This window comes from Melanerpes formicivorus, unplaced genomic scaffold (genome assembly GCF_026170545.1).
Source record: "Melanerpes formicivorus ecotype bairdi unplaced genomic scaffold, bMelFor1.0.p_v2 SCAF_83, whole genome shotgun sequence".
NCBI lineage: Eukaryota > Metazoa > Chordata > Aves > Piciformes > Picidae > Melanerpes > Melanerpes formicivorus.
In genome coordinates this window covers 2,784,433-2,806,421 of record NW_027142435.1, presented here as the reverse complement: position 1 = coordinate 2,806,421, position 21,989 = coordinate 2,784,433, and the positions used below count along the sequence as shown (strand labels likewise).

Genomic DNA, 21,989 nt, shown 5'->3' with positions numbered 1-21,989 from the left:
CATCTGCTAGATCTGTGTGGAACATACATTTTTTTTTTGGGTTTTCTTACAGAGCATTTTGTTAAACTTGTCTTCTCCTTCCCACACGGAGGGGAAACAGCAGAGGAGCCCAAATGCCCTTTTCTTCGGGGTGGCTTTTTCCCCAGGTTGTTACACTCTGATAAATGTGGAATGCAGGCAGGATCCCTCCCTCCAGGACTGTTTTAAATGCAGAGCAAACCTTTCAATCACTGGCTCCATGAGGGCTAAGACAAAGAAAAAAAGGTAACCTATGGCAAAATACCTGCAAAGCTCTGAGCCCACCCCAGGGCCTGTGGCTCTGCAGCCCCCTCGTTTTTAGCAGCATTTCCCCCAGGGCTCCCTCTTAAAGCAGCAGAGCCCAAGCTGGCCAAACTGGTCTGGAGATAAAGCCCTGTCCTCTTCTATCCCCTTGGCTACCCAAAGTAGCTTAAGGGAGTTGGTGTCCAGCACCCTCTGAAACAGGAGCTGCTGGGAGGAAAATCTTCAAAAGCATCTTAGCGGCTTAGGTTAAGTCCCTTTGACTCTCAATGGAACTTAAGCTCTTAAGCAATGTAGGTGCTTCTGAGCATCTCACCCTTTGTGCCTAGCACCCTTGGGTCCCTCAAGATCCCTGGCTGCTTGCTGCTGGCTGGGGGAGCCACAAAGAGAGAGCTGCTCCTTGCCAAAGCACTTCTCAGTTTTATCATTTCTAATAATACCCTTCCTGATCCTGTGGTTGGGGCTTACAAGATGAAGACATGGACATGCTTAGAGCTAGAGATCAAGCAGAGCACGAGAATGAATGCCTTACAGGAGCTCTTTTACTGTAAGAATTAATCTTATTCCTGAAATGTGACCATATCTAGCACAAATCTGACCCCACTGGGGGCCACGGCTTCACTTAATTGCATTCTTTAGCAAGGCTTGAGGTCTATTAGGTGGTTTGCTTCTGTTGCAGGGGATCCTGTGCCAGAGAATTTAGTGAGGGTTTGCAGGTCTGTGGAGCAGCACAGGAAACCTGCCATTATGTTTACTTGTGTGGTGCCAGGAGCTTGGCTGGGCGCTCAGCAGAGAGGCAGGAGGGATGCAAAGCTGCTTCCAAGAGCACAGGCAAGGTAAGCTGTGCACACAGAGGCGTGGAGAGGATGGGTGATAGAGCTGTTGTGATCTGAGCACTCAGCAGAGCGATTCCCCCTGGGTTTCAGCACCTCCAGAAGGGCAGGAGAGCCTTGTTGCGTGGCAGCTGGGTTTCCAAGCGTTGCCTGTTCTGCAGGCAGGGATCATGCAGTGGGTGAGAGGCTGTTTGCAGCCTCCCTATTGCCAGGCTGCCACCACAAAAGCAGAGCGATGCTCCTGCCCCCCAGTCTCTCCCCCATATCTGCAGAGGGAGCCAGGTGGGTGCACATCTTGCTGTCCTGAAAACCCCTTGTCTGGGGGGAGACAGGCAGTGATGTACCTGCTCTGAAGGATGAGTAGCTGGATTGAAGCTGACATGTCCTAATATCTCTGCCAGCACTTTCTGTCTCTGTCAAGGGCTCGGGAAGCACATTAGCACCGGAGCGGAAGTGTCACCCTCTGGCATCTCCTTCTCTAATCTTGGAGCTGTTGCTGTATCCCCTTTACCAGACCTTCCCCATCTGAGCCCATTACATGGCATGAAAAGCTGTGCTCGATGTGGGAGAGCAGAGCTGCCAGGCTCCTCTCTTGGGAGGAGGTGGAACATTTCCCTGACATGCCTGCATTCAGCTCTGTCATCGGGGGGACTTCAGGGGCGTGCTGCACGGGGAGGGCTGCTCCGAGCTGTGGAAGGTAGCTGGTGCCACATTTGGAGAGCAGACAAGGCTCAAGGAGGTGTTTGGTGGCATTTGCTGAGGCTCTGATGAAGCAAACCAAGAGTTTCTGGAGGGCTGGCCAAGCTGGCCCTGATTGTTTTGTTTTAATGTAGAGAGCTGGAATGGTTGGGAGGGTTTCTTGCTGTGGCTGTCTCCTGCCCTCTCCCCCTCCAGCCTCACTGGTGGGGACTGGGAGCTGTGTGATTGAAGCAGGGAGAAGGGAGAGCCAGCAAACAGCAGCATGGTTCCATTTGTTGTGCTGGCATCGCTACCACTTCCCCAGTTTAATTAACAGTTCCCATCACAGCTATTCATGATGTTCCCAGCCTCTGCTGGCCTCTGACAGCAACAAAAGAAACCCCAACGCGCTGTGCTGCGCCCTGGAACCCTGCGAACCCTGCACGGAGTCTGGCTGCAGCCTCTCTGTGTTTCTCTTAAGTGTGTCTAGAACAAACATTTGAAGAGATTCCCAGTGGTCTAATCCAGGGTGGTTTTTTATCTTTTGTTGTTGTTGTTATTTGGGTGAGTATCAGCATTTCTGCTCAGTTTTCAGAAGCCAGCACTGAGGCAGGATGCGTCGAGACGAGCGCAGAGCACACAGCGGAGGCTTTGTAATCCTCAAAGTGCAAGTCCTGAGCCTCTCTCTGAGAAGTTGCTCTTTAGGGCCTGAGTACATGTGGGGACTTCTTGTTTATCCTGGCTTGTCTTTTAATTCTCTGCACTTCAGCCTTGGAGAGTTAATGGGACAGAAAAAGATTAAAATGCCCCTTCACACTGCCTGCCCCGATGGTCTCATGCCCTGATGTCTGTCAGAAGGCTTAAGCAGCCTGGTCCCTGTCATCCCCTCAGTCCTTTCAAAGCCTTTGATCCCTGTACAATATCTCCTACCTGGCTTTCTTCCAAAAGGTGATAAACCCTGGGTTTGATTTTTTTAATTGGGGTAACTGATAGCAGGAAGGAATCTGCACAGATCTGAGAGCATCCTTCACACAACTCCAGCCATTATTTGCTGCTCAGGGTCTGCCTGAGGGAGGAAGCTCGGTGCTGCCAGCCCTACGAGGAGGTTGGAGCTGCAGTTCTGCCTCTGTTTTCAGCCCTTCTGGGGCAAAGCTCCTCTCCTCTATCACTGGAGGAAGCATTTACTGATACTGACACACAGGACTGGGGTTGTTGCTAAGAATACAGCTCCCTTAATGCCATTCCAGCTTTGCAGAGGGATCAGGATAAAGCCATAAGCAGGCATCTCCCTTTGGAGCCAGGAGTTGTCTCCATGGAAATGTGCAGGCAGGGTGAGGGGAGCCTCCTGGTCCTGAGCTTGCTGGCCCCTCTCACAGCCCTGCTAATGTGCTGGTGCTGTCCTGAAGCCACCTTCTGCCATGTCCAGGGCAGAAGCAGCCAGGAGAAAATCTCTCCTGTGTCCTTTGGAGGTTGTGTTTCCTTGTTGTGCCTTTAGATCCGTCAGGATCAGCTGTGGTCCCCTGTGCCCCAGGTTTTGCCTCTTTCAGTGCTGTGTTAGCTCAGTAATGAGGTTCCCCTGAGTGTTGCAGGTGGGGAAACTGAGGCACCAAGCTGGGCAGGGCCTCTCAGACATGCAGAGTAGTTGCTGTAATCCCAGCTGTGGTAAGAAGCCTGCAAGAGCCAGCAGTTTGCACCTGCCTTGCAAGAGGGGCTCTGGGGCACCTACTCTGCTCCCAGGGCTGAGGGGCAGGCTGGCTGTGCTGGGGTGAGTGCTGCACAAGGCAGAGCCTGCCTGGGCAGGAACCAAATCCCTGCCCCAATAGCTTGGATCCTCAGCCCACAAAAGGGGACACAGGGGAGACATCTCCTGCTTCATCTTCCCTCCTGGGCAGGGTTGGATTTTTCTTTCTTCATTCCTGGGTTTTTCACGTGTGAGGCTTCAGTTTTTCTTCGCCCTCCCTATGCTTTTGTGGAAAAATTGCCCTTTAAGAGGGTCCCTGGGCCCTGTCGGGTCAGATCCCTTCACACCTCATTGCTCCTGTGCTGCTCGGCCAGCGCTGCCTTCCTCCCGTGCTGGGGAGCAGAGAGAAGCCAGGGGGGGCTCAACTTTAAACACAGGCTCTGCACAGTTGCTGCCTCCTGCTCACGCTCCCCTTCCTTGCTCTGTTCCCTCCCTTGCTGTGAGTGTGTGCAGGGAAATCCACCGAGGCATGGAGCAGCCTGGCCCTGTCCCCCCCCACCACTGCTTGCTGATGGAGCTGGCCAGGTCCTTGGTGGCATCAAGGCTAAGGGCTGCCTGCTCCCCCCCTCCCCACGCAGGGACTGTGCACAGCAATGACTCTGTTGGGACCCTGCCACCACGCTGGGCAGCTGCCCTGTCCCCTGCCATGTGCTGCCCTCCTGCCTGTCCCTGAGTGCTCTGCCCTCTGTGCCTCTGCAGGTGCTGAGAGCGCTGGGGTGACGCCGTGAGTGCTGCTGACCCGGAGCCTTCCCGGCTGGGGCTGAAGGCCACTGCAGAGGATGAGGATCCTTCCCAGCCCGGGGATGTCTTCGCTGGTCTCCCTCGTGAACCTCCTCTCCGTGCTGCTCGTGGGCTGTGTAGCTGAAAGTAAGTCTCTGCTCTTCCCTCCTCCTCTTTTTTTCCCCTCCTATAGAATCACAGAATGGTAGGGGCTGGAAGGGACCTCTGGAGGTCGTGCAGTCCAACCCCCCTGCTAATGCTGCTTCACCTAGATCAGGTCACACAAGAACACATCCAGGGGGCTTTGGAAGCTCTCCAGAGAAGGAGACTCCACAACCTCTCTGGGCAGCCTGCTGCAGGGCTCCAGCACCCTCACACCAAAGAAGTTCCTCCTTCAAGTGAAACCTCTTGGGTTGCTGTTGGTGCTGTTGCCCCTTGTTCTGTCCATGCTTCATCTCCCTTGGAGAAGAGCAGCAGGAGAAGGCTTTAGTGCTTAAAGCCAGCCAAGTATCCTCCTCTTCTATTCAGCACTGAAGTGCTCAGTACCTGGCACCTGGTTTCATTTTCCAACATCTTTAGCTTTCCACCGGTGCCTTTGGGTTGTTCCCAGTCCTGCCTTAGAGGAACGCAGAGGCTGCCAGGTCCTCAGCTGGCTTTGAATCCCAGGTTGCCCCTACCAGAGAGGTGGAGAGAAGGGGAGGGAACTGTGTGACAGCTCTTGCTGGAGCCATCCTCCCCCTTCTGCTGGCCCCCTCTCCCCCCAGCTGGCCCACATTGTCCTCTCCTGCTCTTGCCTTTCATGCCTCTGTCAGACACCAGTGACCGTTGTCATGTTCCTTGCTGGGGCTGGATTCAAAACAGCATCTGAAGGCAGGGTATTATGTTTCTCCATCCCCCAAGTGAACCAGTTCCAGTTTAACACAGTTTTTATCTTTGCTGCCTTTCAATCCTTGCTTTAAAAAAATGAAAAGAGGAGTGGGGGGAAAAAAAAAGCCCACACAAAAAAAAGGCCAAAGCAGAGCAGGAGAGAAAATCTTCAGCGACTTGAATGTAATGTTCCTTCAACATGAAGGCTGATCACTGGGGATCAGTGGGGAATAGACTTTTCCAAGCTGATTGAATTATGACTTTTTTTCCCCACCCCAGCAAAGCTGCTTGAAGCTGGTGAGGGCTGCTCTGGTCAGCATAGCCCTTGACAGCTTCTAAGGTAATCGCTTCGTTATCAGGGGTTATTAAGACGCTGTGGTCAGCAGGGACTGAACGGATCCTCAACCTCTGGGTGCTGGGGGATGTGCTTTGAGTGGTGCCTTCTCTCCTCTATGCACTAGGTGAGGGAGGATAGATTTGCCCTTGCTTCACTCCTGGCTTTTGTTCTGTTTGTGCTCAGCCTCTCTTTGCAGGGAGGAGTGTTCCTGTGCAGGAGGAGGAGGTCTGCTTTTGTTCTTTCTCATTTAATGATCCTGAGGAGGGAGCTGGGCTGCAGGAGGCTCACTACAGAACCACTTTTCTGGTGTGTAGCTGTGGGTCAGTGAGCCTCACCTCAGATAGTGCTGGTGGAGTGTCCCAGCTTCCCTTTGAGCTGCCTGCCTCCAGCAGCAGGAGCAGTGTGGTGGTTGGCAGTGAGGAACCTGGTGTGAGGCTTTTGCCCAGGCGTTCCTCCAGGGTCCTGCTTGGATGTTGCTGTGACTGCTCTCGGAGGCTCTTTATAAGCACCCAGGGTGGATGGTTGATGCTGGCTGCTGTGTTCCACCGGGGCTCAGGGAGGCCTTCTTGGCTGGTGAAATTGGGCACTGGTGGTAGGCAAGCTGCTGGCTACAAAGCAGGAGACTGCAAGCAGAAATCTCCATTGCTGGCCCTTTGTGCAGCAGAGGCAGGAGGGGAGGGGATGCTTACAGTGGCAAATCCAGTGTCAGGGCTCCAAGGTCCCATTCTTGCCACTGGTTTGCTGGCCAAATCCCTTTGTCTTCTTGCTTTCAAAGCAAGCAATGCAGCTTTGTAGGCACAGATGGAGGGTTCATGTGTGTGCAGGAGCCTCTGTGTGAGCAGAGCCCTGATTCATCTGCTGTGACGTCTGAGCGCCTCTGAAAACTGGGCTCCTTTTTTCTGCTCAAGTCTCCTCCAAGCCCTGTGCTCAATGCTGGGGTGGACACTTTGCAGCATGGAGGCTGCCTGGCTTCAGTTTTTCTGGGGGTTTGGTTTTCCTGGGAAGGAACCAGGATGTTGCCTGTCCTTGTGGGGCAAGATTTGCTCTAATATTCCAGCAGAGCTGGGTCATCCCCCCCGGCTGCCACAAAGGGGAAGTGGTGGAAGTGTGCCCCCAGGAAGGGCTTCAGTTGATCAGACACAGAAGGTACCAGTTGTGTGGCCCAAGCCCTGCTGAAATCTGTCACTGCTTTGCAGACACCTTGCTGCTAGCAGCCAAGTTTCTTTCTCCTGTAGTTCTGCAGTGTCCTTGGATCCTGAACTGGGAGGTTTTGTGCTTCTCTTCTTGCTGCTCACAGGTCCAAGGCAGGGTTGTCCCTACCTGCTTCTCATGTCGATGATGTTGGGCCAGGCATTGCCTCTTCTCCTAACCTGTAGAGCAAGCCAACATCTCCCTGACCTGTCTGCCCTTGGGGCTGATGCCCATTAGGTCCCAGCTGTAATTCCCCTGTGGCTGTTGCTCCCTGCCTGGCTGATGTCTCCTTTCTTTGGAGGGGCTGCCGCGTTCAGCCTGGCGAGTCAGCAGGATCCGAGCCGGTCTGCAGTGCTCCCCACTGAGGCATGCCAACAGCAAACAGCTTTGTGTGTCACAACTGCAGGGGCTGTGTGAGGAGCTGTCACTCTGTTCTGACAAAGTCCTCTCCCATCAGATGGCCCTGGGCGCTGTCACTCTGCCTCTCGCGTAATCCCTTGGCCAGCTTCCATTTGGCTGGCGCCTGCTGACCCCATTTCCTGCCCCAATTCACCAGAGGGGCTGCCAAGGCCCTGCAGCCCCAGGGCGAGCGGTGCTAGGGTGGGAAGCCCACACCACAGGTAGGAACCCCCCCCAGGAGGTTGGCTCTTGGAGCTTGGTAGGGGAGCAGCTCCTCTTGCAGCAGAGCGTGGGCCTGAGAGCTTGAACTTGCCTCTGCCAGGGCAGCTCTGGAGGAGCTGCGGCCTCTGCAATCAAAGGACCATTAAAATCCTTGCCTTGTTTCCTAGGCTAATTGATCTCAGGCAGTGATTTGAATCTTTCTACAGCAGGAACATTCTATTTAAAGGCAACTGCTATTTAAATTAAAAACCCAAAGCTCCACACTGCTTTCTGCCTGATGCTCTTCCGTGTGAGGCTGAAGAGGATAATAATGGCAAGGTATGAGGCAGACCTCTCTCCCCTTCTGCTTCTGTTGCATGTGGACACTTCCTTTGTTTCTTCTGCATGGTCAAGGGCAGCCACAGGGAATTGCCTACTCCAGGATTGTTTTCACCTCTGATTCCCTGGAAGTTGCTATCATTTTGTCTGGGACTCGGCTGGTCGTGGCAGTAATGTTCATTGCCCTCCCTGCAGTGGCCTAGGGGAAGCCTTCCCCAAGAGCTGTGCTCCAGTGTGCTGCACAAGAGGGCAGATCTCATGCCCCTTCCAGCTGAGAGAAAATCACACAGCCCAGAGAGATGAGGTCTGGGGGTGGGTCTGGGCAGGGGAATAGCTTCCCAAATCCCTCATGTATCTGGGCACAGAACCAAAGCCTTGCCATCCCCCAGTCACACACCCAGCTCCAGCCATAAAACCTCTGCAGCAAGCACAGTAAAACTCCTCATTTCGTGCATGCACAGCAAGGAGTCCCATCTCTGGCTGGAGCTGGACGAGATGTGTCCTGCCTGGGCTGCCTTTTGGGCTCAGGACAGTGGTCAGCTGCTCCTGCCCTGCTGTGCTACCCAAAGCAACAACCTTGCCCACTCTAAGTGCTCCTCAGCTGCAGGTAAAGCAGCTCCTTACTGTACAGAAATGTGCCAGCAGGCTGGTTGCTTTCAAGTGGATTTTTGCCCCCCCCCATTGATCAAACCTTTTGCATTTTACAATAGTGCTTTGCTAATTGATGCTTTGCATACACAGGAGGCTGGCATGTGGCTCTCTCCACCCCAGCAAAGATTTAATAACAGATGCAGCAGTGAGCATTACTTAGGGCTTAGATTTCCTTCCCTTCCTCAATCAGGTTAGAGAAGGCTGCCTAGCACACTCTGAAGTATTACCATAAATAATTGAATCTAAATGGCAATTGTGCTCAGCACTGGTTAGGCCACACCTTGAGTGCTGTGTCCAGTTCTGGGCTCCTCAATATAAGGACATTGAGACACTTGAAGGTGTCCAGAGAAGGGCATGGAGGCTGGGGAGGGGTCTGGAGCACAGCCCTGGGAGGAGAGGCTGAGGGAGCTGGGGTTGCTTAGCCTGGAGAAGAGGAGGCTCAGGGCAGATCTTATTGCTGTCCACAACTCCCTTGAAGGGAGGTTGTAGCCAGGTGGGAGTTGGTCTCTTCTCCCAGGCAAGCAGAACAAGAGGACACAGTCTCAAGCTGTGCCAGGGGAAGTTTAGGCTGGAGGTAAGGAGAAAGTTCTTCCCAGAAAGAGTGATTGCCCATTGGAATGTGCTGCCCAGGGAGGTGGTGGAGTCCCCATCCCTGGAGGTGTTCAGAAAAGGCTTGGATGTGGCACTTGGAGCCATGGTTGAGTTGTCAGGAGGTGTTGGCTGATAGGTTGGACCTGATGATCTCTGAGGTCTTTTCCAGCCTTATTGATTCTCTGGTTCTCTGAAATAAAGCCCCTGTGATGATGCATTGCCCTGGCTCCCCCTGCTTTCCCATGGCCCTTGCTCCAGCGTTCCTGTGCAGAGCACAACTGATTCATGGCAGCCTCGTGTGTGGGGAGGGCTCTCGGAGCATCGCTGGAGGTTGGCAGCAGATGGCAGCAAGGGCTGCAGCAGGCGTGTGGGGCTCGCAGGGAGGATGGCAAACCCGTGTGGTGGGTTGGGAGAGGAGCTGGTGGAGGTCCATGCTCAGGCTGGCAAAGCAGAGCTGTGTTTTGGGAGCTGCTGCAGTGAGAAGAGGTTTGTGGAAGGTGCCTGCTCCAGTGTGAGGTGTGGGAGGTGGTGGCTGGCTGCGTGGCTGCTCTTGCTGAGATCCAGATCTCAGCCACTGGACCTGAGTCTTCTCCTCTGAATGGTCCCTCCTGGGCTCTTATCCACGGAGGATTAGCCTCTGCAGCAGAGCTCACAGCTCTTAGCTCTGGAGGTCCTGGCTTGGATCCGTTCTTGGCCAAGACAGCAGTTGTCAGAGAGATGGTGGTAAGAAGCAAGGTGGCTCCATCTCAGGAGCTGGTAGACATCAGTGGGAAGTGAATCGCCTCTGTGGGAGAAAGCTGCTCCACTCTGAAGTGTTTCACACTCCTTTGTGACAGTGCAGCAGCTCTGTCCTGAGAGAAGGAAGATGTTGAGGTGTGCTGGGGGCTGAACTGCCCCACAAGCAGCTCTGGTCCATGACAGTGCACCTGCTGGGGATGAGGAGCTGCAGGCATGCTGCAGAAAGGCTTTTCCCCCTGAGTGGGCAGGGGCTGAGGGGCTGGCAGAAGTTAAGGTGGGGCCATACAGGAGGGGTTGTGTGGTCAGCTGAAAGATGGTGGAGTTCCTACTTGCTGTTGCAGATGGTTCCTTCAGTGAGTGGAGGCAAAGGGTGTGCAGGAGGAGGCAGCACCTGAATTGCCTCCTCCAGAGGGCAGATTCCAGCTTCATTCCCCTGGCTCCACTTGCTGCTTGTGTTCCCCACGCAGCGGTTGCAGGCAAGAAGCCACCTTGCTGTCCTTCTTTCTGGCGTGCCCTTCCCTTTGCTGCCTCCTCTGTCTGCCAGCTGTGATCCAGCCTGTGGTTGCTGAGGGTTCTGGACTGGTTGTTGTCCCGCTCAAGGACACCAAATGAAGTTTCTGTGTCACCTTGTTTAAGTGCCTGATTAAATTAAGCCTTGCCTGCCTGCACCCAGCGATTGCTTCCCCCCCCCCAGTTCTATTTGATTCTTTTGTCTGTGGTCTTTCTCAGGCTCTTTTCTCTTCTTTCCTTCTTCTTTGCTTTTAGACAACTCAAATTGGAAACTTTGTGTCTTCTAGGGGACCTGGAGAGGAAATAAATCATCTTTTGAAAGAGGTTCCTTGAGGGCAGAAGGGGCTGTCACCTCCCTGGTCTCAGCTGTGCCCCACACTGCCAGCGCTTATTCGATTAATCTCTGCTGAGGAGCACCTGGGGACAGCAGCAGCTCCGGGTGCTAGGGACTCAGTCAGGGGTGTCTCCTGGTAAAGGATCTTTTCCCAACCAGAGGTTCTTGCTGCTCAGCTTCATTAGATGGCTAAGTTAGGGGAAAAGAACAGCTGCTTGTTGTGTAAACAAGCAGCTTGTGTGCAAATGTCATCTAGGCAGTGTTTGTGATGGAGGAAATGCATGGCGTCATCGTACCTGGGGGCCAGGAGTAGGCCTTCTGACTCTGGGCTCAGGCTTTGCCACAAAGCCAGTGCTTCTTGCTTTGTCACTTTCCCATTTGGGTGTCCTTTTCAGCCAGACACAAGCTTGCAGGAAGGATAGGACCTTTCTGCTAGCTCACCCAGACCCCTGGGTCACGGCAGCTTTTCATCTCGCTGGCAAAGGTCTCTGTGGTTGTGTCTTTTCCAGCCCCACTGGATAAGAATCTCCTGGGTCACTGAGGGGAAATCTGTGAGGTTATTCCCACCCTTTTTGTGGTCTGGAAAGCCCAATATTATTCTTAGAAGGCAAGCAGAGTGTTTTTCAAGGACACCCAACCAGAGGAATGTCGTCGCTCGGCGTGCGTGGGATGGAATCCGGGCTGGAGCTGGCCTGGGAGACACAATCTCCACAGAACACTTTTCTTTACTCTCTGCCACTCTTCCCCTCCAGTCAAGGATGTTCTCTTGCAACATAATTGGTCCCAGTTCCCACCTTAGAAAGCTGTGATGTTCCCAGCACTGCAGCTGCCTCTAATATTTTTAAAGTTCATGAAAACAGTCACGTTTTGTGCCATCTGCTGCCTGTGGTGCAGCGAAGCAGCAGAAGGGCTGTGGGCTGGGGACTGGGAGTCAGGAATGTCCTCTTGCTGGGGCTGCACCTTCTCCACCCTCCTTCCTTCCTCTGGCTTGCCTGGGTTTGCTTTTTGGGAGCAAGGACTTCTCTTGCCCTGTTGTTGTCTGGTGTAACGAGCCTCAGTCTTGGGTTGGGGTTCTCAAACTGGACACACTATGCAGTCCTGTTAAGGTTTGGCAGAGGAGCCTCCTTTATTATTAGAATAGAATAGAATAAACCAAACCAGGTTGGAAGAGACCTTCAAGATCATCGTGTCCAACCCATCAACCAATCCAACCCACCCAAACAGCTACCCATGGCACCGAGCACCCCAGCAAGTCTCCTCCTGAACACCTCCAATGACGGCGACTCCACCACCTCCCCAGGCAGCCCATTCCAATGGGCAATCACTCTCTCTGTGTAGAACTTCTTCCTAACATCCAACCTGAACCTCCCCTGGCACAGCCTGAGACTGTGTCCTCTTGTTCTGGTACTGGGTGCCTGGGAGAAGAGACCAACCTCTGCCTGTCTACAACCTCCCTTCAGGTAGTTGTAGAGAGCAATAAGGTCACCCCTGAGCCTCCTCTTCTCCAGGCTAAGCAGCCCCAGATCCCTCAGCCTCTCCTCACAGGGCTGTGTTCCAAACCCCTCACCAACTTTGTTGCTCTTCTCTGGACTCGTTCCAGCAAGTCAACCTCCTTCCTAAACTGAGGGGCCCAGAACTGGACACAGGACTCGAGGTGTGGCCTAACCAGTGCAGTGTACAGGGGCAGAATGACCTCCCTGCTCCTGCTGGCCACACTGTTCCTGCTGCAGGCCAGGATGCCATTGGCCCTCTTGGCTGCCTGGGCACACTGCAGGCTCATGTTCAGCCTACCATCCAAGGGCACAGCAGATGACAGCATGACTATGGAAGAGATCACAGCTAACCTAGACCTGCAGATTGCCAGCACACAGCATTAGAAATTGAAAAGGGATATGGCAATGAGTGATTTTACACAGTTGACATGAAGGAGTTCGATGTGGATGGACCTCTGCTCACAGGGTCGTTGCAGAGAGAGTTTTTGGTCTGTGTCCAGTTCTGGTGTCCCCAGCAGAAGGAGGACACAGAGCTGTTGGGCAGAGCCCAGAGGCCACAAAGATGATCCAAGGGCTGGAGCAGCTCTGCTGTGAGGACAGGCTGAGGGAGCTGGGGTGCTTCAGCCTGGAGAGGAGAAGATTCTGGGGGTACCTTAGAGCTGCCTTCCAGTAGCTGAAAGGATCCTTCAAGAAGGCTGCAGAGAGACTTTTACTGAGGGTGTCTAGAGACAGGACAAGGGGAATGGTTTCAAGCTGGGAGAGAGTAAGGCTGGACTGGATCTGAGGAAGAAGTTCTTCAGTATGAGGGTGGTGAGACTCAGGAACAGGTTATCCAGAAGGCTGAGAATGCCTCCTCCCTGGGGTTGTTCAAGGCCAGGCTGGATGAGACCTTGAGCAGCTGAGTCCAGTTGAGATGTGACCCTGCTCACGTTGGGGCAGGTTGGAGTAGCTGATCTCTGAGCTCCCTTCCAACCTGAGCCATTCCATGATCTTGCATGTTGTAGACACGAAGCATTGTTGTTTCACACTGGTTAAAACCAGTTTCAGGACATGGTTTGGTGGCCATGGTGGTGTTGGGTTGACAGTTGGACTCGATGAGGTTTTTCCCAGCATTAATGATTCTGTGCTTCTCTCTGTAATGCACGGACTCCTGCGTGCTGCCTTTTGAGGCCAGGAGGAAAAGCAGAGCTTGGGAAAGAGAAAAGGGGTGGGGGGGGAAGCAATAAATAGAAAGAGCTGCGACTGGTTTAGCATTCCACAAAGTTTCTGAGTCCTCCAAACCATTAATTGACTCAGGAGCATAAAATTGAGAAGGGGAGAGAGGGAGAGCGAGCGCGGAGTGGTGCGAGCGGTCTGAATAATTTATTGTCCTTTGAAGTTGCAAGAGAAATTTCAGCTGCCTTGGGGAGTAATTTCTCCCCATTCTGAAAGGGTTTCTCCTTATTTTAAACTCATTCAGAGGATGATAGTTTTGCATTTTCTGCATAATTAATGAGCATAGCTCCCCCCCCTCCCCCCCCCCTCCCCTTCGCTTCCCCCCTCTACTCTCAGCCAGCCTCGGAAGGAGGGTGGGGTGAGGATGAAACTTGGTGGTTTGTTTTTAATTAACAAAGTCAAATTAATTTGGCTGTGGCCTCTTCCTTCCTCACCTCTGGTAGAACTCGGGGATTTACTCAGCAGTGAGCCTGAGTGTGCTCTTAACACCAATCCTTACCCATCCTTGAGTGGAGTGCCTCAAAAGGTGTTGGTGTAAGGTTGGGTTTTCTCCCCCCCAGTTCAACAATTAAAGATCACCTGGAGATGAGCTCTCCTGTGAGCCAGGAAGGTCCTTCAGCTCTTGCTTCTCTCTGTTCATCTCTGTGGGCAGGATCTGTTTGGTTTTGAGGGCTTCCTGTGTGGTTGGTTGCTTTATGAGTGCTGTGATGCTCCTCTTTACTTACAGGATCTGCTAATTATGGTTCCTTCCAGGAGCTGCCACTTGAGGGTCTGCCTTCTCCTGGGAAGGTGAAGGCATCTTCTGCCCTGCTGCCTGGAGGGGCTGCTGTACAGCCTTCCCATGGCAAGTGTCAAACACGGACATGTCCTACTAAAACAAAAGCTCACATCCTCACCTGCTGCCTTCTAGAAGAACCAAGGGCTCCTTGCTGCTGCCTTTCCATGTTTCCATTCCTCTCTCACTCGTGTGGTGCTCTCTTTTTCTGGCTCAGTGGTTACTCAAAGCTGAACGTTTTAGGTTCCTGCTGTCACTTCTCAGCAGTGTTGCTGCCTTCTTCCATTGTTTTTTCTCCTCCTCCTGTTGAGTTGATGTGCCCACTACAAATCTGAATGATGAGGGTTGTGGGTCAGGGACAGGGATTGTGATGGCTCTTGTGGTAGGAGTCAAGGTTCATGATTGTTAGATGTTGATCCCTTAGCTGTGGCTTCAGTAGGTTTTGGGTTCTTGTTGTCAAGATCTCCCACCTTGAGCTCCTTTGACATCCCAGCCCCAATACTGAGGAGCAGCACAAGCTCACAGTCCACTGCTAAGACCCAGGGTAAGGTTGGGTTGGAAAGGGACCTTCAAAATCATCCAGTTCCAAGCCCCCTGCCATGGGCAGGGACACCTCGCACCAGCCCAGGTTGCTCAAGGCCTCTACTCATCAGCCTGGCCTTGAACACCTCCAGGGAGGAGGCAGCCACCACCTCCCAGGGCAACCTGTGCCAGTGTCTCCCCACCCTCACTCTAAAGAATTTCTTCCTAATCTCCAGTCTTAATCTTCCCTCCTGAAGCTTCTCTTAGCAGAGGTTGGACTCTAATGAGCAAGCTTTTGAAAATGCCCTGGACTCTGCTCTGGGAATTGTACTTGGCCCACCTCCTGCAGACCAGGAGACCTCCTCTCTTGCCTGAAATAAAGAAGCAAACAAGAGCTAGTAAGTGGAAGTAATGCAGCTTTTCTTTGCAGGAGTGAAAGAGCAGAGTGTCATCAGCTGCTGTCTGATTTACCTGCTGTGCCTTTCAGCCCCAGAAGATCCTGGTGCCTGTCTTAAGCTGGCAAACCTCGGCGGGGATCGAGCACCTGCGGTCGTGCCGCAGCCCCTCGGCAGGCAGCGCCAGGCAGGGGACCTGGCTCTGTGTGTTACATGCTGCAGAAGCCTGTGTCATCTCCAAGCCAAGGATCAGAACTGATCTCCCTGATCACGTCCTTGGGGCTCCCAGCACTGCTCTGCCTCTGAAAGACCATGAGATGCAGAAGCTTGTAGCAGTTTGTTTTCCCCGCTGCTGCTGACTTTGCTGTCACTTTGCAGTGGCTCAGGACCTCTGCTGGGCTATATTAAGTTGGCATCCCCCTCCTGGGAGTTGGCATCCTTGCTCATTAAGATTTCTTCTTTCAGGCTTGTCCCATAGGAGCTGGTTTTTCGTGTTCTGGTATCCCCCATAGACTCTGATCCTTCAGTGACTCAGGCAGAGCAGTGGAAGTTGATAGAGAGCTGAGGCCTTTCTTGCTGTGCCTTTTCTAGGCAGGCTGTGTGCTGAGCTGCTCCAGGATGCCAATATCAATGACACACTGGAGTGGAAGCTGTCCTATCAACATGGCAAGGGGAGGCAGAGCTCTCTGCCTTGAGCTTCTGACTGCAACAATCTGGGGTTGCTGTCATGGCATTGATGGACAAGGGGCCTTCATTAAGTTGCCAGGATAGCTCCTTGGGTTCCTTGCTGTTGCTCTGCTCTGGGTTATTATGCCTTGTTATAGGACTTGTGGACAAATATGGATTGAGATGTTGGTAGAGTTGATTGAAAGGACTTGTGTATCTCCAGGGTCCTGGCCTGCTGCCTTGCATGTGCTGCTGTGCTTGCTGGCCCTTCAGCAGCTGATCCCAGGGCTGCCACCTTCCCTGACATCATCACTTGTCTGCTTCAGCTCTTGCTGGGCACAAGGAGCAACTTTCTTCCTGGCATTGTGTTGCAGAGCCAGAAGGTGAAGGCGAGTCCTGGCCAGAGGTCCATCTGCATTACCACCTCCTTGCTCCTTTGCCCCTCAGTTGGATTTGTACCAGGGAGGGAGGCTGCAGCTGCCCTGTGCTGGGTGCAGGCAGCAGGCAGAGAGAGAAGCTGTGAGGTACCTGGAGTCCTTTCCATCTGAGCTGGTTAGAGAGGGAGCTGAGGACACCAAAGCACAGGGGAGGATATTTGTGGAGTGAGGCCACAGAATGCTTTGAAAGGCTAACTCAGTATCTTCTACCTCACAGTCCCTCATGTGCAGACTCCATGTGCTGCCTCTCTTTCATCTTTTCTTGCCTTGTGCAGGTCCTGTTCTGATGCTGGACAGCAGCTGCCTGCATGTTTGCTGCCCTTTACTGCCAGAATATAACTCCCTTCACCCCCAGTGTTAGTCTCTTATTTCTCATTCATTAAACTGAAGCCCACATGGTGCTCCAGGCTTCCACCACACCACAGCTCTCACAGGTTCCTGGGGTGTGCACATCACATACCATTTTCCTGTCTGGGAGAGGGAGGGAAGGGACAAGGTGGTCCAGAATCCCATCCCACTCCCTATAGAATAGGGACAGCCCTCTCTGTCCTGTCCTCTAGAGCAGTTTGCATCCTGTAGGTTCATATCATGACTGTGTGCCCTGTACACCTGCATGAAGCACAGCTGCAAGAACCTTTCCCTTGTCTGGGGTTGATCTGTGGCAGTTGCAGATCCCTTTTGTCCCATGGGGGAAGGTTGATCCTTTCCATACCTACCAATGGAGAAGTCCTGCTGAGCCTGGGTGACTACATGCTAGCTGCTGTTCCCATGTGATAAGGCACAGTTCCATGCAGCCCAGCAGTATAAATAGACCAGAAGGAAGGATTCTGCTTCCCCTCCAGCAGGCAGGGTAATGTGGTTTTTCTCACCTTGGCTGTCAGAACTAGGAATAGAGCTTTGGTAGCCTCAGTCTCATCCTGCCTCCACTGCTGCAGGCTCTTACCTCCACTTCCTAGGGGTCTGTATCTGAGTGCAATGCAAATAGGAGCCTGAAGACTCTATGGATGTGCCAGATCCTCAAAGTTCCAAGCCTCATGGCAAGAACATCTTGGCATGGTGCTGGCTAGGGAGGGTCTGCTGCCTCATGCTGGCTGAGGAGTAAGGTGGGAGCTGGCAGCACAGGCAGGCAGCAGGAGGAGCAAGTGTTGAGGTTGTTGGCCAACTGTGGGGATTGAACCAACCAGTGTAGGAAAGGTGGATGAAGTGAGTTCATCTTTCTTACCCATTTTCTGCCTTTCTTAAACCCTTTCCTTCCTCCCCTGTTGTCCTTCTTTCCTTCCTCCCCTGTTGTCCTTCTTTCCTTCCTCCCCTCTTGTCCTTCTTTCCTTCCTCCCCTCTTGTCCTTCTTTCCTTCCTCCCCTCTTGTCCTTCTTTCCTTCCTCCCCTGTTGTCCTTCTTTCCTTCCTCCCCTGTTGTCCTTCTTTCCTTCCTCCCCTGTTGTCCTTCTTTCTTTCCTCCCCTGTTGTCCTTCTTTCTCTGGGACCTTGCAGGACAGGAGAGGCAGTGGTCCTTCAAGTGACATTCCCTGGTGTCCAGCAGGGAGAGGCCTGCAGTTCACCTGCCCAGCTTTCCCCTAGTCAAGGGATGGTGGATCAGGAGCAGGGAAACAGCAAGGTGGAAGAATTTCACTCCTGAAAGAAATGTCCTCAGATCTCATTTTTTTTCCCCCTCCTTTCCCCAACCTTGCCAGTCCCATCTCCCTGAAGGGAGCCAAGAGCTGCTGACAGTAAGAGGAAGTCTCTGTCTGAACCTATAATTATCCTGTCTGCCTTCCCAGAAAAGGCCAGTTGGGGAGCGAGCCTGCTTCTGTTCCATGGCCCAGCCCTACCTTCCCCTGCCTCCCCAATTACTGCTTAATGGACTTTTTATGATGATAAGAGGACTGAGTTGGGGAGAAGTTATTGACAGGGAAATGGAATATAATTCACTCCCTGTTTGTTTGTTCTGTCAGAAAACTCTCATTTTAATTTTGTTTGTGAGGCGCTGAGAAAACAGCCCCTGGGGAGGAAGAAAAAGGGAAGTGGAAGTCTGCCAGGAGACTCTGGGTTCCCAGGGGACCAGGGGCCCTGGAGCACCTGGCCAAGGGGGGGTTCAGTCCACAGAGATCTGCATCTGTCCTGCTCCCAGTTTGCAGCTCTCACCTCTCTCCTGGAGGCAAATGGAGGTGCTGGAGCCGCTACCCCTCCTGCAGTCTCCCTAATGCCACTGCTTTGCAGTCCTCACCCATTCCAAACATCCCAGCCCTGCTCCCCACTCTCCATCTGTCTCAAATTTGGCTGCTCTGTGCTGTTTTCATCTCCTCCATGGTTTGCCTCCTCTATCCAATCTTCACTTCCTTGCTCTGGCTCTGAACATCTCTCTCCTCTCCATCTTGCTCCACTTCTCTTGCACTTTCCCTGTTGATCTCTTCTTTTTCCCACTGATTTTCCCCAGCCTTCCTGCTCCCCTCTTGAGCTCCTGGACTCACTGGTGTGACACAGCTGCTCCTCTCCTCTTCTGGCCATGCCTCCCAGCTCTCAGCAGTCCCATCCCCATCTCCACTCCTCCAGTGCAGTTGTGCATCTGCTGCATGCATGCAGACCACAGCAGCACAGGTGTGCAAAGCACCTTTCCTAAAGCAGCAGACAAACATTTCCTGCATGGCTGGGCCTGGGTCTCGTGTTCCTCAAGAGGCTCTCAAGAGGGGAGGTGGAAAGCACCTCCACCCAGGGCCATAGCTGGGGGACTGCCTGGTGTTTCTTCTCCAATTGTGAGCCTGTCAGCAGGTGTGGAACATGGAGATGGAGTTTCACTACATCAGCAGAACGTTTTAGCCCAAAAACCAAAAGGAGAGGAGAGGGGGAATAGGAAGAGAAGAGGGGAGAGTGAGAAGACCATCAGATTCCTGCCTGGTTGGTCTTGATGTTAGCAAGGGGTGGGGAGATAATGAAGAGAGATCACAGAATGGTTTAGGTTGGAAGGGACTTTGAAGATCCAACCTCCCCACCATGGGCAGAGACACCCCCCCCAAGACCAGGCTGCTGGAGGCTCTGCTGTCCCAGTTCAATCTGATCTGATTGCTGGGAGAGCACAAAGCCTCTGTCTGCCTTTTGTGCTTTATCTTCTCTCCCCCCCTAGCAGTGGAGGCAGAGGAAGGTCTCTGAGTTGTGTCTCTGGCTGTTTTTTGGTGGTGATTTGGTTTTGTTTCCGTTGCTGTGTGTGGAGGCTGGAGCTGTGTGCAACACCACCTCGGGTGCTGAGTGCTGAGCAGATCTGTTCAGCCCATCCTGTGCTCTAATTTGCTTGTAGTGTCTAGACCAAGGCAGGCAGCAGGCAGGTGTGAGAGATGAGGCTTGTCACCTCCTCGCTGTGTGTGGCAGACTGAGGTGTGGGGAAGGCTGAGTGCCCAAGGTCAGCCCAGTCTGCCTGAGAGCTGGAGATCTGCATCCTGGGCATGGGAATCATCTGGAGCCTGGAAGAGCAGACTGGGGTCTGCTAAACATCAACAGCAAAACAACATTGACTGTGGATGGCTTTGTGGTCTCAGCTTTTACTTGTGCTTGTGAAGGCAGAGCTGCAGCTCTCTGTGTGTCTGTATGTTGGTGTGCCAGGGGTGTCACCCAGAGGGACCTGGGCAAGCTGGAGAAACAGGCTCAGGTGAACCTCATGAGGTTCAACAAGGCCAAGTGCAAGGTCCTGCACCTGGGTTGGGACAATCTTTGTAATCAATCCAGGCTGGGGAGGGATGAGAGTGAGAGCAGCCCTGCAGAGAAGAACTTGGGGGTGTTGGTGAAGAAGCCAGCCATGAGCCAGCAGTGGGCACTGGCAGCCAGAAGGTCAGGGCTGCATCAGAAGAAGCATGGCCAGCAATTGAGAGAGCTGATTCTGTCACTGCTGTGGTGAGACCTCACCTGGAGTCCTGTGTCCAGCTCTGGTATCCTCAACACAAGGACAGGGACCTGCTGGAGTGGGTCCAGAGGAGGGCCACAAAATCAGTGAGAGGGTTGGAGCACCTCTCCTATAGGGACAGGCTGAGAGGGTTGGGGTTGTTCAGCCTGGAGAAGAGAAGGCTCCAGGGACACCTTGTAGCTGCCTTCCAGCACCTGAAGAGGGCTGCAAGAAAAACTGGGGAGGGACTGTTTACAGAGGACAAGGGACAGTGGTTTCAAACTAGAGCAGGGTAGATTGAGGTTGGACATTAGGAAGAAGTTCTTTACTGTGAGGGTGGTGGAACACTGCAACAGGTTGCCCAGGGAGGTGGTGGAGGCTCCATCTCTGGCCAGCTTCAAGGTCAGGCTCTGAGCATCCTGCTCCAGCTGGGGATGCCCCTCCTGGCACAGGGGGGTTGGACTGGGTGACCTTTGCAAGGTCCCTTCCAACCCAGTGCATTCTGTGGTTCTCTGGTGTGCATAAAAAGGGTGAATTTCGATCTGTTGGCTGGTTTGGAGCTTGGCTAAAGGTTGTCCCTGGCTGCCATGCCCTGAGCCTCTCTCGGGGGGCAGCGCTGCAGGGACTTTGGCTCAGCACCGTGGGAGCTGTTTGTTGAAGGTCGATCGGGAGCGGTGGGCAAGAGGAAGGCTGCTGGCTGGGTTTGGGGAGGCAAACAGCGAGGAAATGGCCTGCCTGCTGCGCTCTTGCTTTTGCTGCAGCCTGTGTGGTGCCTCTCAGGTACATCTCATAATGAGAGTTTATTCTCCAACCACGGAGAAGCTGAACCCCAGCCCTTGGCGTGGCGGCGCCGCGGGTCCGGCGCGTGGGCCTCTACCAGAGCCCTGCCAGCAGCCCCCGGGGGCCACCACAAATGGAAGCAAAAGCTTTTAAAATCGGCATTTTGTAGCTGCCTTTTCTTTTGTCTCCCTGGATTGCTGCTGCTGCTGCTGCTGTGGGCGAGCAGCTTTCAGCCAGGCTGCCGCTGCTGCCTGCGCCGGGGCCAGAGGAAAGAACTGAGTAGCTCTGTCTTTATTTGTGGCCTTTTGTTGAGCTGCTTTCCCGGAGGTGGCAGGAGGGGGCTGCAGAGCAGGGGGTGTTAAGCACAGGGATGAACTTTGCCATCTAAAATCAGCACCAGGTCTCGGCTGGAGATGAGGGGAGAGAGGTGGGGAGGGGTCAGGGGGAAGCAGAGGTGTGGAGCCCCCCCCCAGGGAGAGCTTGTGGGGCAGAGGGGCAGCTTCACAGGAGGACAGAGTACCTCTGGTTGGAAGAGACCTCAGAGCTCATCCAGTCCAACCCTCAAGCCAGCACTGAAGGGTCAGCACTAAACCGTGTCCCCAAGTGCCAGGTCCACAAGCTGCTTAAACACCTCCAGGGATGGTGACTGCCCTGGGCAGCACATTCCAATGTTTGAGAACCCTTCCAGTGCAGAAGTACTTCCTAACACCCATCCTGAACCTCACCTGGCAGGGCTTGAAACCATTTCCTCTGGTTCTTCTACACACACTGCCCATTCCTCCCCAAAGTTGGGGCGGATCATCCAGCAGTGTGAGCAGGGACCATCTTCTGCCCTTTCCCATGAAACTACCAGGAGGGCTGGGAAGTGTGCTGGGAGTGGGCTGGGAGTGGGCTGGGAGTGGGCTGGCAGCTGCCATGCTGGTTTTCCACAGCCCTCTGCACCCCCACAGCTTCATTGGCTGCCTGGGCTGAGCCGGTGGGAGTTTTGCCCTCAGCCTTTCAGGCTGTCTTTCCCATTCTGTGGCTGGAGCACAGTGAGGTAGTGCAGAGAAAGCTGCTCCTACCCTCTGGTGTGTTCTGCAAGGTTAAATGCGTCCCCAAGCTCCTTGTCCCTCCACAACCCCACCTGCAGTGCTGGCTGCAGGGCCAGCCGGCTCCAGCCGGAGAGCAGGCACGGGGGAGGCAAGCGAGGAGGATCCACAGTGCAAGTTCATAGCTCTGCTTTTTCTTCCCCCCCCTTGCTGTCAGCTCAGATCCGTTGTCCATTTGTGCTCTTGCCTCTCTCCCAGCCCTCAAAGCACCTCTGGGTTCTCCAGGCCTCTCTCTGTCTTTGGCTTTTGATGTTTCAGACAGGCATATGGTGGCCAGGCTGTCTGCCTGCCTGCTCGTCCATCACCCTCTATTCACCGTGGCAGCAGCTCCTGGGGGAC

The 21,989-nt window shown here is 53.7% G+C and overlaps 1 protein-coding gene across 19 annotated transcripts in view; it reads left to right on the top strand.

Moving 5' to 3' along the window:
* The window catches only part of PTPRS (protein tyrosine phosphatase receptor type S), a 178,041-nt gene that overhangs the window by 59,097 nt on the left and 96,955 nt on the right, over positions 1 to 21,989 (top strand). For all 19 annotated transcript variants that reach the window (XM_068164973.1, XM_068164971.1, XM_068164970.1 and 16 more), the window contains one exon: positions 4,231 to 4,398. In XM_068164973.1, the coding sequence (XP_068021074.1) occupies positions 4,311 to 4,398 (88 nt within the window). In that variant the 5' untranslated portion in view covers positions 4,231 to 4,310. The remainder of the gene's footprint in view (positions 1 to 4,230; positions 4,399 to 21,989) is intronic.